This window comes from Odontomachus brunneus, unplaced genomic scaffold (assembly GCF_010583005.1).
Source record: "Odontomachus brunneus isolate Ranch 3 - 2012 unplaced genomic scaffold, Obru_v1 Obru_scaffold_255, whole genome shotgun sequence".
Taxonomy (NCBI): Eukaryota; Metazoa; Arthropoda; class Insecta; order Hymenoptera; family Formicidae; genus Odontomachus; species Odontomachus brunneus.
The window spans coordinates 203,782-220,484 of NW_022639705.1; the positions used below are offsets into that span (position 1 = coordinate 203,782).

The following is a 16,703-nucleotide window of genomic DNA, read 5'->3' on the forward strand; positions in this document are numbered from 1 at the left end:
TATGTATGAAATTACAGCACCATTTTATTAACCGTAATAAAAGTAAAATAAAGGAGTAATTATTTTCTTATATTAACGCTTCGCACTACATATATCAATCTAATTGACTTCACATATTGTAAATTTTATACAAAATTCTACACAAAACATAACAATTAAATCTTAAGTAAGATTAAATGTTATCAACTAATTTTATTAATAAGAAACTCCATTTCCTCCATTACTACATTCATACTTTATTATGCCGTCACTTCCTCTTTTCAATTCGGATTTTTAAAGGGTTCATTGGCACTAACACAACATCCATCTTCAATTCGACATCTTCTATTTTGACCTTCTTGTCCACTTTTAATATGTATGTCCGCAACAGAGTTGCTAGGAAAATTTTCATAGAAATCATTGCATACCTCATACCTGCAATTTTATAGATTAATTTTATATTTTGTCACAATACACAACCCTGGTAAAGGAAGTTGATAGAGAACGATTGAGAACAATAGAATTTCTATCAATTTGTTGTTTTCTATAAAGTCTATCGTTTGCAAGCGTCAGCATTCGCGAGCATCAGATATAAATCCCATCGTATTTTATTTGGTTCTATAAGAATCGGGTTCTATTTGTATTTTATAGAAAACTGACGATAGAGAAATTCTATCACTATCTATTGTATTCTATTGTACCCGATAGAATACTATTTACGTTTGTGAATTCACAGATTAAAATCCATGTTCAAAATAATAGAATTTTATTCTATTGTTCTATATAAACTTTATTTTACCAGGGAATTCAGCTTATGTATATTTACCTAAACAGTTCCTTGGACCATTACTAAACGGTATATAACTATATGGATGGATATTTGCCATATTCTCCGGAAGAAATCTGTCTGGGTTAAATATCAACGGCTTCGGCCAATAATTTTCATTGCGATGCAAGGATAATATTGTTATCATAAAATCAGCGCCCTTTGGTATAGTATATTCTCCTGAAACATATTAAACATATTAATATATTAATCTGTAAATAAATATCTGTAAAAAATATTTTAATAAAACATCAAAGGTTTCATAGCACAAGATTTAAAAGATGTTCCAAAGACATCCAGAGGATTGCTAAATGTCTACTTAAGTCCTTAGAATATTTTAAAAATATTCCGAGAACTTCTAAATGTTTACACAAATCCCCAAGATATCCCCTCATGATCTTGTACTGTGAGGGGTAATTGAAATAAAAGCATATTTTATTGTCCAGAACGATTAAATATCCATAATGAACGGAAAACTATTACTCACTGTACAATACTTATATATTGCTCCACAACATAATTACGTTTATAAACAAACCTATTTGTAAATCTTCATTAAGTCGACGTCCTATGAGAGGCACAATGGGGAAGACTCTCAATGTTTCCTTAATAACACGCTCCATATAGTTCATATATTGCAAGTCTTCGAACTTTACGGGCGCGGATTTTGGGTCTTGAGTACCATAAACTTCCAGTAACTCCTCGTACACTTTTTGCTATTGTAAAATTATGCATTTATTTATTTCACACACAGAATATTAAAGCAGATAAGCTCCCTAAACAATCATGATATCTGAATCATACTATAAAATGTAAAAAAATCAGAGTCCAAACTAAGAGACTATTTCATGTACAATAAATGTAATTTTGTTAAATTTTTATACTAATTGAAATTCTGTATTATAAAAATTCTATATCAAAATATCCAAAAAATATCAAAATATTTCTATATCATAAAATACAAAATTATGTTCAAAATAGTTCAATAAATGTAATACATACTTGTATTTCAGGGAAATTTGCTAATATAAACATTGTAAAATTTAATGTAGTTCCGGTTGTGTCGGAACCCTGTGTAAACGAAAATTTGTTTTATTATTCCTATCGGTTTTATCAGTTTTATCAGTAATTTTATTAAAACATTACAAAAGCAGCATCATGTTTCCATAAGTTTCATAATACGTACGGCAAAAGATATAGTATTGATTTCATCGATAATATCCTTTCTAGTAAATTTCTTGCCTTCGTCAGATGCCTCCATTAATAAATCGAGAAATACCTTTCTTGCTATTTTTTTTATTCAAACAGAAATAAACAAAATTAAAAAAAGAAACGCTTTTCTTTGGTTAATTATTTACGAGAATTGAATGTGCTGCATACGTATTTATTTATTTATATTTTTAATAATAAATATCTACCACGCATCTGTATGCACATTCAACGTGATTCACATTCAATGTGATTGTACTCGTCTAAATAACGTGTAACAAATAAAAAAATAGGGGATGTATCCCTTTGTTTGCCCATTATTTTAAAATATAATATATAGTATTTTTTCGTGCAATTATTACACATTACAACATTAACTGAATAAATATATCACGTAAAAATATATAAAAGAAATGTTGACAACTTACAAGGTTTAGCAGATTGATTTTGATTCCCAAATAAATTGTTTCTTATATTTTCCTTTTGTTCTATTACCTGCACAGTAAAAATTTATATAACACGCAAAGCGTGCAATTTTGTCAGAAAATATTTTTGGAATATTTACCTTTTCTGCAGCAGAATTTATAAAATTTATATACTTCTGCTGCTCGCGACTTAGAGAAGTAAAATTGAATATGATATCGGGAAATAAAAATATATTTTGTACTCTTTGTATAATTATCTCTTTTACCCTAAAATTATACACATTGTGATAATCTCGTAAAATAAAACTCATTTTTAGCGCATTATAATTACAAGAATTTAATGTCTGAAGAAAGTTATACCTTATTATTGCTTTAACATATGTATTACTTTTATTTAATTGCGATCCCAACTTGATACCCAACGAAGTACCTTCAAGATTTCGTACAAAAAAGTTAAGTTTATCAATTTTAATATAATATATTTAAAATATGTAATAAAATATATGATTTATTATCTTAAATAACAGTTTATATATTCATATTGAAGTTTATTATACACATAATTTCCAAACAAGTCAAAGTCGAATAAGCACTTCATCTTACCGTAAATGATGTCCAAAGTACACATTGTTAAATGTTGAAAAAGATCTACTTCATCATTTACCATATGTTCTAATTTGTCCATAAATATTGAAGTTTGTTCCACAAATATATCGCAGAATCCTCGTAACATGTTTGTATTAAAGCTTGACGCTAACATTTTTCGATGTCCAAACCATATGTGTGCTGCGAAAAGATTGATGTTCAGATAAAATGAAAAAAAGAGTAAACTCACTTCTTTATCAAATACAATACTATAAATCTGTTAGTGAATCTTCTAAATATTGCATGTTTAAATAACATATGTTATAAGAAACATTGTTAGATTTATATTGCATGTATGATGCATCGCATCCTGAAACAAACTTTATTAGATTCATATTACATACAATATTTTGTGTTAGTTACAACATTATTGTTTAACTTTAAAAATGTTGGCTGTATTGTAAATGCACAAATAGATTAGCTCATTTAATTTTTAAATAAATTCGTTAAGTTGTGTACGTGTGCGAGCGTGCGTGCTTGCGTACATATATATGCGCGCGCGCGCGCGTGTGTGTATAACTATATCTGCTGCTATGATTTACTCCGCATGCAAATGCGACACACCTAAGACATGTATTCGCCTGCAGAAAAATAATTATTACTTCTTCTTAGATTTCATTTCAATACGTTTGAGTCGATTGTATTATGAATGCTTACATATACCTTACATTTACATAAGCTTACATATCAATTAGAAATTAAAATACTAATGAAAAAATAAAAATGTGTTTTCTAATAAACATTGAACATTCGAACATAGAAACTACAAGGTATTACTACGGCGGAGATACTGAGATGAGTAAATTTTATTAATCAATAAAGTAGATGCTGTTGCTCAACTTGAGTGTGTGTAACATAAATGCTCTACTTTGTTTTACTAATATAATAAATTAATAATAATTAATTATGTCATTGCATCCAACCGACATTGTGTAAAAATATAATGACGTATTTTTTGTATATTATAATTATAGACGTTACAGATAAGTTTGTTTTTGTGTAAGATCTCACCAGGAGCAGTAATAAGTCCTTTTCCTATCCACGGTCTCGTAACATCATAAAGCACATTTTTATTTAAGCAGCTAGGGTTTTGAAGAATTACCTGCAATATATAAAACTTTTTTATTTGTTTATTATATTATCACTTACATAAAACACCCATTCATATTTTTCTTAATTAACGTATATATTAAAAAATGATAATTAACGTATATATTAAAAAATGATAATTGTTGCCAAAAATGATGATAATTTGCTACCAAAAATGATTTGTATTACCAAGATAAACTACAACACTGACTTATAATTGTTTGTAATTCATACATATATAAATGAATAAGTAATGCAAGCGTTGCACTCTTACTTTTACTTGATCTGGTTCGTTTATAAAAATAAGTAACTTGTTGCCCAACCAAAATCGAAATGGAGACTGGTAAGTTTTCGTGAGCAAAGTTATGCTGTTCAAGAATTCTGAAATTTTTTTATATTTCAGAAATATGTTATTGTTAAACAATTTTATATATTTAATTATATCATATTTTCAAAAAGTTAATATCAAATAATTTTATTCTGAAATAATAACGTTTTATGATTTACTTTCATGAAAAGTTTTTAATTATTTTTTTAAAGAGATTATCACTTTTCAATGGCTTTATTGTAAATTGAATTTACTACAGTGAATGATTTGGATGCCAATTTGAAACTCTCTATAATTATCTCTATAATTTTATCAATTTTTACTTTTATCTTTGCAAAATTTGTATTATTCGTCGGTAATATTAACAAATATATAAACGCTAATATTACCGTCAATATTTCTTTGGAGAAAATAGTAAGCATTTCCAAGAATTGGTTGCGTTTTCGGACCTGGTAATGCATTTCCCGCTTGAAAAAATCGTAATCGTTTGCGATAATCCGTGATTAGATAGATTATACCAACACATATTAAGATAATCAATATTGCACTCGTAAATATCATAATGCAGGTTAAATGATAATGTAACCAATGCGATATAATTCGTCTCTACGTGCTCAACAAATGATAACTTTGTAATAGACAAATTATGAGCAAAAATGTAGACTGTCTCATTTAAATTTTCTGCACTAAGCACATTATTTCCTCACAATATCGGTCACCCTGTATACACGAGGAGAACACAAAAATATTTCACATATAAAACTATTGTCTTTACATTCTTTAAAAAAAATCGATATAAAAGTTCTGAACAAATCGATGTACTGATATATATTGCCGCGAAGCAAACAACAGAATATGTTCCACTTCTGACTCTATTTAACTTCACAACTGACAAGCAACACTGTTGCAACGAAGACATTGTAACATCAAGAAACAGGAATTGCAAGAGTCAGCGAAAATTACACACATGCAAAAAAATATCGACTTGCATACATTATAATAATAAATGTTCTCGTGAAAACTTCGACGTATGTATTATCTTCTTATGCATCTGATTACAATGCCACTTTGCAAGATCATAGTAATCAAACATGTCACAGATGAGCAAAGTTTAATAATAATTATATGTTGCATTCAGCGTTCGAAGATAACAGTGTAGAGAATTTTATATTTCTCCTATCGTTGATACTTTATTGATTTTAACTTGTGTTAACTTTAATGTTAATGTGTTTTTTATTGTTTTTGTTATTATTATTAATCCGCATTGTATTTTTATATATTGCGTAATTACATTTTTTGTATTAAATATATTATTTATTACATACAATTTTATATTGTTAGGATATTGAGTTTTTTTGAGTTTTGCTTACCGTGTCAAATGTTTGTTTTCGTAAATTTCATAAATTTCGTTTGTTTTGATAAATCAGCTGCAAAAGTTACAAAATAATACTATTGTGATAAAAAAGTATTGAGAATGATTCAATAAAACGCAAGATCTGAATTTATTCATCAAAATTTATTTCGTTCCCTTCAAAATAATGTCCTGCCACTATGCCAATGAACTTATGCTAACGTTTTTTCCAATCCTCGAAACATGCTTTAAAGTCGTTTTGGTGAATCTCCTTTATTTTGCTGCGAATTTTCTTTTGTGACATCAATCGATTCAAAACGGTAACCACGAAGCGGAAATTTTACTCGAGGAAACAAGAAAAAGTCACACAGTGCAATATCAAGGGAATACGGAGCTTACGATACCGTATTTGTTGAATTTTTCACTACAAATTCAGGAACGTTTTCGGAACGACTCGAGAAACAACGCGCCGCAAGCCCAAATGATCTTTTAAAATTGCTTGACAAGATCCAAATGATACTGAAACATGTTCAATAATGTCCTTAATTGTTAAATGGCGTTTATTGAGCCCTAAATTTCTGACTTGAGCGACGTGTTACTTATCAGTTGAAGTAGATGGTCCAGTGGCGTAGCCAGAAAAAGTTTCGGGGCTTTATTTTTATTTTTGGCGAGCAAAAAAGGTCATTCGAAAAAATTTTTCTCACACTTAGCGTAACCCAAAAAATTAATTTCAGGGGGACTGCAGCCCCCTCAGCTCCTTCTCTAGCTAATGAGATGGTTTGTGGAAAGTTATCTTCGACGTGTTCTCTGGCTTCTTGGAATATCTTGTATCACTCAAAAAATCTTGTTTTTGATAGAATATCGTTATCAAAGATTTTTTGCAACATTTCCAACGTTTTTATAGCAGTAATTCCGTTGCGAAAACAAAATTTAATGCACGTTCTTTGTTCAATTACATTCGACATTTTGGAAAATCGGCGGAGCGAAAATTCTTTACACACAAAACAAGCGTTTATTTGCAAACGAAGACAGACAATGACATATGAATTGCAAATAGATGTCGATGAAAGTCGTACCTACAGATTTCTTTATATAATCTAGACTGCCAATACCGACTTTGCAAATGGTGCCACAAAATGCACGGCGCAGGGAAAGGCGGGGGCAGCATTGCCACTTTTGAAAGGACACTATAGTTTCCTATGACACATGCATAAATATGATATAAATATCTAGATTGAGCGTTCACCTTTATTTGAAGAGTGGAGGTGCACCTGTAGAAGAATGCATTGCGTTTTGTAGTCGTGCGTTCTCTCTCATTCGCGCATGTGGCTAAATATTCAATGTAGATACAATGTGTAATTTAAGATTATGTTAACAATGCATAATAATGGTACGATTAATTCGTAAAGACATTTCGTTAAATGTGAATTAAATTAAGCTGCGCCTATTTTATATTGTAAAGAGCATTTGCATCAATATTGTTACGCTCCGTTGCGTCCATGACAGCGTCAAGATCGCAAAGTTAATAGTAGAGGTAAAAACAGTACGGTTTAGGGTTGAACAATGGATATTTTATTTCTGGACTTCTGCTATAATTAAGAAAAGAAATGAGATCAATTAACCAAGTACATATATATAAGTACTTATTACGCAAGTAATGGTATGATAAGTATCAATATTATAATGTTCAGACATTTTGAATAAAACAAAATTTTTTTAAATTAGTTATGTTTTATATCAGTTGTATCTTACGTCAATCTGTTGTTTTCTATATCTATAGTTAAGACACATCATTCCTAGTAGTACATATTGGTTTCAGATACGTTTTTTAACATATATATTATTTCTTAACTGTTTATAAAATGTTTCCCACACGTTTATAAACGTGCTAACACTGGGACGTTTTCATGTAATACTAGTACATCATTTTTTACAAGAATCTTTGCTGCAACATTTATCTGATTATAGGTGCTCCAAAATTGTACTGCTTATACTATGTATACTTGTACTATGTATTATGTATACTTGGATATTCCAAATTATTTAGAATTGGTAACATAAGCATGCATTCTTTTGGAATTCTCTTTGCTCTTTATGGGCCATCCATAAACATCATGAGTTGGTAATTTTCGAATTACGACGACCTGTTTATAAGTAGATAAACCAGTTCTACATTCAATAATATTATCACTGTAGTGTTGAAATCTTAGCTCATGGTCGCTTACATCACTGATCTGTTTGCTGACAGACGAGTCATTTTTATATTGAGCCATTTACATATCATTATAAACTACTTTACACTTCAATTAGTTCAAAATTGGCTAATTATAATATATATTTTTAAACCAATGCGCAGTGATACGATAAAAGTGTGGACGCAGTTTCATGTGTTTACGATACTATGTGAAGGATAAAAAGTAGGAAAATTACATTTTCCTCGCGCATCGAATTACAGAAAAAGTTTAGTATAATAATATGTAAATGGCTCATAAATGATTTTGTTAGAGCAGTAGTTTTTTTAGAGTGTAGAACTGACTTATCTATCTATAAACAGATTATCGTCGTACTTTGAAAATTGTTTGAAATTCATGATGTTTATAGATATTTATAAATAGTAAAGAGAATCCCAAAAGAATTCAAGCTTATGTCACCAATCCTAAGTTCCTTTTCAGATGCAGAAAGAATCCTTTTTATAAATACGATACTATTGGGTTGTCGGAAAAGTCATGACGTATTTTTTTTATATTTTTCAAATGTCATTTATTTATATAAAGAACAAAGATCAATCAATGATATATTGCTCGTTTTGTTTGATAATCTTTTGCCATCTTTCAGTGAGCTTCATAATTCCTCGTTCATAGAAGGATTTTATCGGCGAAAAATTGAACAAGGTGCTGGTTTACAGCCTCATTTGAATTGAACGTTATATCACGCAAGGAGTTTTGAAGAGAGCGAAACAAGTGAAAGTCTGATGGCGCAAGGTCAGGCAAATATGGTGGGTGTGGCAACACATCCCATCCAAGCTCCAATAATTTTTGACGGGTGATCAAACTTGTGTGTAGTCTCGCGTTGTCGTAATAGAACACACTTCTTTACGATTAACGAACTCTGGACGTTTCTGGATGATGGATTCGTTCAAACTGTCCAATTGCCGACAGTACACATTCGAATTGATTGTTTGGTTCCTTGGTAAAAGTTCAAAAAACACGACACCTTTAAAATCTCACCACACTGAGAGCATAATCTTTCTCTGATGAATGTTTGTTTTCGATGTCGTTTGAGGCAAATCATCACGTCGGGACCAAGACCGTTTGCGCACCATGTTGTTGTAAACAATCCACCAGTTATCACCAGTTATTAGTCGCTTCAAAAAAAAATCGTTTTCCTCACGTTTAATGAGCATATCGCAGATGTTTATACGCGCCGTCAAATGAACTTCTTTGAGTTAATGAGGAACTCAAATATCGAGCTTGCTTACGTATCCCAGCTTCTTCAGATAATCGTGAACGCTTGAATAATGGATGTTCAATGTTTCACAATCTTTCGTGTCGTGTAAAGTGGGTTTGACTCGATCAATGCCTTTATTTTGTCGTCATCAACTTCGATAGGCCTCCCTGACCGAGGAGCGTCTTTGAGATCAAAATCACCAGCACGGAATTTCGTGAACCATCGTTGGCAAACGTTCTTGTACAGCATTGTCACCGTAAACTTTACGCAACTTTTCACAAGCTTGACGCGCGTTCTTCCCTTTACGGAAGTAAAACAGCAATATATGGCGAAAATGAATAGTTTGGTCTTCCATTTTCAACTTGTTATAAAATTTCCAAAACTCAACCAAATCGCTCAATTTCTTTTTTAGAATGAAGCTAGAAAGCTGTCAAATAACATAGCAATAATATAGATGGGAATGACTCTAGTACTTACAAAAATGAACTAGCGCCATCTGTTGTCAAAATGCGTCATGACTTGTACGACAACCCAATATATTTAAGCATTGTGATAATCTCGTCAAATAAGATCTATTATTGATTTATAGCGCACAAGATTATACGATCAAACGAACTTGTGTCAAGTTCGATTATAATTATGCGAATGCTTCGTCCGAGTAGAAAATGTAGTCATGTCTCAATAAAACAATGTTTCTTACAGAATACGTTATTCACAGACAGGCAATATTTAGAAGCATTACTAACAAATTTAGTAATAAATTAATAAACAGATAAAATATATTAATATTGTATTTTGCAAAAAAGTGCACTTACTCTTTTTCTTATTTCTTTTTGATATCAATATTCTGCAGAACATATATAGGTCAGACATCGAAAAATGTTAGCACCAAGCTTGAATACAAACATATTGCGACTATTCTACGATACATTTATGAAACAATCTTTGATATTTATGGACTAGAACATATGCTAAATAGCGAGGTCTATTTAAGCATTTATTTAGGTGTACTTTGGACTTACATTATTTCAGCTAAGATGAAATGCTTATTAGATTTTGGCTTGTTTAAAAATTACCTGTTTGTATCATAAACTCTTAATTACACATATATAAACTGTTATACAAAATAATAAATAATGAAAGTTTTAATATATATTTAATTATATATTATATTTAAAAAGTGACAAAACTTGTCTTTTTCATACGGAATTTTGAAAAAACTACGTTGAATATCAATTTGGGATTGCAATTAAATGAAAACGTTATCGCAACATATCTTAACGCACTAACAAGGTATGATTAGTTTTAAGTTATCAATTCTTCTAATTATGCTCTGCATTCGTCCGAGTAGAAAATGTAGTCGTGTCTCATGCTACTCCCTTTCAACAAGCATCTTTAAAGCTCGCGTTAAAAACTCGTAACCATGGTAGCGTTACATTGCCGTGTGTGCGCAGTGCATCTTTATAATTTAAAGCACGTCACAAATCGAAAGTGGGAAGAAAAACAGAATATAAAGTATCTTTCGGGTAAAGAGTGGATGAGTCTACTCGGACGAAGCATTCGCATAATTATGATCGAACTTCACACAAGTTCATTTGATCATATAATTGTGATCATATAATTTGACGATGCTCTGCATTCGTCCAAATAGAAAATATAGCTGTTTAAAGCTGGCGATTTGTGATAAATGTTTTTTATTTCCCGTGGAATATTGGTAAGAATTATTTATACATATATGTAACTTCTTGAACAAAAGATATAATTTTTGTTATAACTAAAATATTTTATACAAGACTAGACGGTTTGATGTCAACAACGTCTGTTAAAAAAAATAATTAACGATTCAATCGCTCGTGTAACATCTGTTGACGGCATAAGAGGTCTATTGTAAAAGTTTGTGAAGTAGAAGAATTCTGAGACCAGCCTGCAGCTTTCCGAATATCCTCAATATTAATGCCTCCATAAGCTGCCGCTGAAGAATACGCATGGCGAGTTGAATGTGTAGAAAAAATTGAGATGTCAACTCCTCCTTCAGAGAGGGTTGATTTAATCCACCGACTAATAGACTGAATGGAAGCTTCCCAAATGGATTTTTAAAAGTAAGAAATAAAACGGAAGAGCGTTTTAGTACCAAGCTCTCAGTTTTATCTGTATATAAACGCAGTAGCGGAACATAGATAATGCAGACTGCTCCTCAAAATGTTGGAAAATCATAACGGGTTGGCATCGATTTAATCCCGAAGTTTTAATTCGGTCTGTTACCTTAATAACAAGAGTGTTTCCAAGAAATTGTATATTATTTCGTCGTATTAGAGATAGTGTTTGTACTCTTTTGTTTGTACCGAAGCCAAGATTAATAGAGTGGTCAACTTACGAATAAGCATCTCTAAGCTCAAGTCTTCATGTGACTGTAAGGAAGCTAAATACTCGACAACGGATATCGGATTCTATGTCAATGCATATTTAGGCTTGGAAGGTTTCAAAACCGAAACACCTTTGAAAAAGCGTTTAATTTTTCATCGGAACCAATATTGTAGTCAGTTATCAATAATAAAGCTGAACGATAAAAATTGAGTGTTCGGTAAGACGCGACATAGCGAAATTGCAATGAAAGAAAAATAAGAACGAGCGATATATTTGGATGAAACCAGTCGATGCCACATTCATTACAAAAAGACCACCAAAGCATGATAGGATTGTTATATTGAACCACAGTTGAACTAGCAAGCGATGTCAAGGCTATTTCTACGGACCCCTCCGGGAATCCCTTCCAACGAAATGCTTGGCTGACAATTTCCCTGCAACCAGGGAAATGTTGTGCCACAATGGATGTTGACTTCAGAAGGGAGAAATTAAAAGATTAGGATCTGGCTTAGAAATAATTAAATCCGAGATACACAATTTATGAAAAAATGGAAACCACGGCTGAGTCGGTCACTGAAGAACTAAAATTCTTTCTGCCTTATCACTTACTATTTTCCTTAAGACTCTCGTAATCAAAGCGAAAGGCGGAAAAGCGTAATAATAAAATTCGCCCCAATCTATTGTAAAAGCATCGATGGTGATCGCAAAAGAATCAGGAAACCAAGAAACAAAGGTCTCGCATTTGGCTTTGGTATGAGATGCGAAGAGATCTATAAAATATTTATTATATTATATATCAAATGGTCCAAATCGTTTCAGAATCCTTGCAAAATGAGGAGAAGTAATCTTCCATTCAGTTTCAATTGAAACTACTCGCGATTCAGTGTCTGCAACGACATTATCAACGGAGGGAATGTAAGAAGCAAAAATTTGTAAATTTTGTAATTCACACCATTGTCAAATTGATTTCGCAAGAGCTGAAAGCTTTGGAAATAGAGATAAACCGCCTTTGTTAATGTAAGCGATCGCTGTAGTATTATCTATACGAAGTAATATATCTTGAAAACGTAGGTTACTAATAAAAGACTTGAGAGCATTCTACGGCCTTTAACTCTAAAATTAATATGTTGGTCTTTATGTTGAACTGACCACCAACTGTGTGTCCGTTTTTACCCATAGATGCATCCCAACCAGTAGGTGAGGCATCTGTAAAGATCACATGAGAAAATGTCTACTCAAATAAAGACCTAGAAATTGGTGGCAAGCGTAACTTATGCGTAACCACCATTTAAAATCTGTTTAAAGTGAAAAAGGAAGATTCATACGTGCATCGTAATCATCGTTAGATTCTATACAAGCGAGAAATTCTGTCTTTCAAAATCTCTGATATAAACTGATCCATAAGAAAAACAGTTCGGCAAATAGAATTTAATGTTCCTATTAAACTTGCGAATTGGCGAATTGTACAAGATTTCTTATTAGAATATTTTTCAAGTCGATCGATTATGGTTATCGATTATGATTATGGGAATGAGCTCACATTTTTGTTAGTTAATAACAAAACCCAGATTAAAGAGCAAATGTAGAGTTTCTTCTACATTTACGGAGCAATCTTGAAAGGTGTCTCCAAAAAGTAAAAAGTCATCTTGATATATAACTGACAGAAATTCTCTTTCGCGTAAGGTTGCAACCACAGGTTTCATATTCTTCGTAAAAATAAATGGACCAGAAGAAAGGCCGAACGGTAGAGCAGAAAATTCAAAGATCTTTCCCTGAAAGGAAAAACGTAAGTATTTCCGAAAACAAATGTGAATTGGGACCAACAAATAAGCGTCCTCCAAATCGATTGATGCTATGAAATCTGGAGACATTAATCGGACAGCTGTTGTTAAATCTTCCATTTTAAAATGTGATGTAATAATAAATTTATTAAGAGGTTTGAGATTCAAAATAAATCTCTTGCCACCGAATGACTTGTCTATCAAAAAATATGAAGAAAGGTACTGATCTGGGACAAAATCCACGCGATGTATAACATCTTTTTTAAGAAGGCGGTCTATCTCTGCTTTTCAGAAAAAATGTTTCGACTTACTCAGCCATGGTAAATATGGTCGAGGAGGTGGGACTTGAAAGAAAGGAATTTCATATCCTGATACGGCGTTTAAGATAATCGGGTCGTTAGTGATTTGAGATCAATTATTTACGAATCTAGCAAGCCTACCGACTATGCTTACCTCTACAGGCGGAACTGAAAACTCCTCGTTCGAGAGTTCGACCGGCGCACAGTGGGTCAAAATCCCGAAAACGTGGCTAAAAGTAAAAAAAAATTTTGATTTTATGAAATGTGACTATTGGATTTTGTAGAGGATTGTAACCCCCACCTCATGCTGAAAAACCAAGGATCACATTTCTATACATGAATTTCTAGCTCAGTTCAAACTTGCCCTTCGCACTGAACAGTTCCCACACAGCACAAAATATCTCAGCAATGTCTCTAGAATATTACTTGTATCATTTTTTAAATATTACATTAGAGATATCCTTGGAATATTATAGAGATATTTCAAATAAAATATTTCGTATGAGATATTTCAAGAATATTCCATTTGAAACATTACATTTGCGATGTGTATGAAATATTCTGAAAATATTTCGTTGGAAATATCTCAGAATATCTGAAATAGAATATTCTTGAAATATTCCATTTGAAACATCACATTTGCGATGTATATGAAATATTCTGGAGATATTTCGTTAAAAATATCTCAGAATATCTGAAATAGAATATTCTTTAAATATTCCATTTGAAACATTACATTTGCGATGTGTATAGAATGTTCTGTAGATATTTCGTTAGAAATATCTTAGAATATCTGAAATAGAATATTCCTAGACAACACATAAAAATAAAAGATATCTGAAAGGTGTTTTTTTGTAGTCGTCTTTTCGGCTAGACTAAAAGATGCTGAAAAGATGTCTTTCAGATGAAAAAATTCGGTAATTATACAGTTTACACTATTCATCTCCGATTTTGACGAAAAAATACTCAATCGACGAACTTTTTAAAGGCAAACAACTTTTCTATGTGAAAAAATCGTCGCTCTCTATTGCGAAGCGAGAAATTAATCGACAAAGTTGATCTCTATTGAAGTTAGGAAAACTGTCACACCGACAATATATAATTTTTTGATATAATTTAATAAAATATATATTTCTGAAGTATTTTAATGTTACATTTCAACATTACTTTCCAACTTATCTTTCGGAAAGCTTTTTGACAGATGTTGTGCTGTGTGGGGGGTGTATATATACACCCCGCACACAGCACATCTGTCAAAAAGCTTTCCGAAAGATAAGTTGGAAAGTAATGTTGAAATGTAACATTTAAATACTTCAGAAATATATATTTTATTAAATTATATCAAAAAATTATATTACTGTGTTAATTACAACACATATAGACAAAATTTAAGACCTTTATATCGATCGAGGAAATGGTGTAGTGTCTAAAGTAACAGACTTATAATCAAAAGATATCTCATATGGAGGATTCACATCGGACATTCGCGTCCGACGTCCGATATCCAATAGGAGAACAACTCTCTAATAGAGAATTCAATTCTCCATTGGAAAGCTGTTCTCTTATTGGATATCGGATATCGGACGTGGTGTGAATTCTCCAATAGTTCAAGTTCGAGTCCCCAGGACCAGTGAGAATTTTTAAATGTGATGTAACATTGGAATCAGGTAATCTAAAATTTTCAAGTAAAATCAGCTAACGCTGTGACATTTACAAATAGTTTCTGTTACAAAAAAAAAAAGAACCGAATAAAGATATTCCGACACGTCATTTTTACGTCTCTTTATGACGTCATTTTCACATTTTATTGACGTCGGTGGGTTGTGACTTATTCCAGTCATTTGCACGTCATTATTACGTGATTATAAAAGGATATTTCATGTTGACCAAAAACTGACGTGAAAATCAGGTCACGTTGCTGCCTGGATAATTTTATAGGTTAGGGAAGTAAGACGACTAAATTATGTCTAATATTAGTCATCTTATAGATATAAAAAATAAGACGACATTTTGTGAGTCATAAGATATCTTTTAGCCATCTTTTCGTTGAAGCTCTATCGAATCAATCAATGTGACTACAGTATTATGTAATATCATTGATATGTCAAAGTGTATTATATATGTGTAATAACCAAGAAGAGACATATGTTAACATTACACTTTACTTCGTAAAGTAAACGAATAAAATCCTGATTTTATGTTCTGATATATTAAAATTGATATCCCGAAATTGTTTGATTCAGAGTTGGTCACTCTACTTGTAATTTTTCTTTTTCCTTCTGTCACCACCATGTCGAGTATGTATCTACTGTGTTTTAAGTGCAGACAGTGCAATTTAGTACAATTGTTGAGAACAGATTTTAGGAGTTCTAATCTCGAGTACTTCTTGCGAACACAGTAACCCTAACATGATACGATACGAGACACGCGACACGCGACGAGACGAGATGATATGCCAAGCCACACGCGATCCTTTCACGTATTTATTATCCGTGTAATCACTTTAATATAGGAACGTTTTAACCATACACAGATTGAGGTATTAACTATTACACTGAATTTCTTTGCTATTTCAAACAATATGAGAAAATATCACTTCGAAAAGTCTTACAGTCTCGAAGGAGATATATAATTTCCAAGAAATACCATGATTTCATTAAAAACATTTAAGATATCTTTGAGATTTCCTATATACTTCCTCTCACAAAGAATCATTTTCACTGCGTCTCCTTTGAAACTATGAAACTGCTGCAAATGCTATTTTTCTATATTGTTTGAAACAGCGAAAATAATCAAAGTATTAATAATTATTGTCTTACTGTGTATTTTGCTCATCCTCAGCCGAAACAGTACATACGTGTGTAATTATAAATATGCAAATGAATAAATAAATATACGATAAATAAGTATGCAAATTAGAGCCACAATTGGCTTTTATCGGTTCTTGGCTCGCGCGTCTT

The 16,703-nt window shown here is 31.7% G+C and overlaps 1 protein-coding gene across 7 annotated transcripts in view; it reads right to left on the minus strand.

Moving 5' to 3' along the window:
- The window catches only part of LOC116852757 (cytochrome P450 4C1-like), an 18,181-nt gene continuing 1,478 nt past the window's right edge, over positions 1-16,703 (minus strand). The window contains exons 2-14 of one of the 7 annotated variants that reach the window (XM_032833395.1): positions 13,898-13,973; positions 4,891-4,968; positions 4,448-4,554; positions 4,096-4,186; positions 3,043-3,225; positions 2,800-2,869; positions 2,580-2,706; positions 2,443-2,509; positions 1,992-2,092; positions 1,808-1,876; positions 1,344-1,521; positions 806-985; positions 1-414 (exon numbers count right to left, since the gene is read on the minus strand). In XM_032833395.1, coding sequence (XP_032689286.1) covers positions 248-414; positions 806-985; positions 1,344-1,521; positions 1,808-1,876; positions 1,992-2,092; positions 2,443-2,509; positions 2,580-2,706; positions 2,800-2,869; positions 3,043-3,225; positions 4,096-4,186; positions 4,448-4,554; positions 4,891-4,968; positions 13,898-13,973 — 1,494 coding nt within the window. In that variant the 3' untranslated portion in view covers positions 1-247. Of the gene's footprint in view, positions 415-805; positions 986-1,343; positions 1,522-1,807; positions 1,877-1,991; positions 2,093-2,442; positions 2,510-2,579; positions 2,707-2,799; positions 2,870-3,042; positions 3,226-4,095; positions 4,187-4,447; positions 4,555-4,890; positions 5,442-13,897; positions 13,974-16,703 lie in introns of those variants that run through there. The other 6 variants (XM_032833394.1, XM_032833397.1, XM_032833400.1 and 3 more) reach the window with 6 other exon arrangements.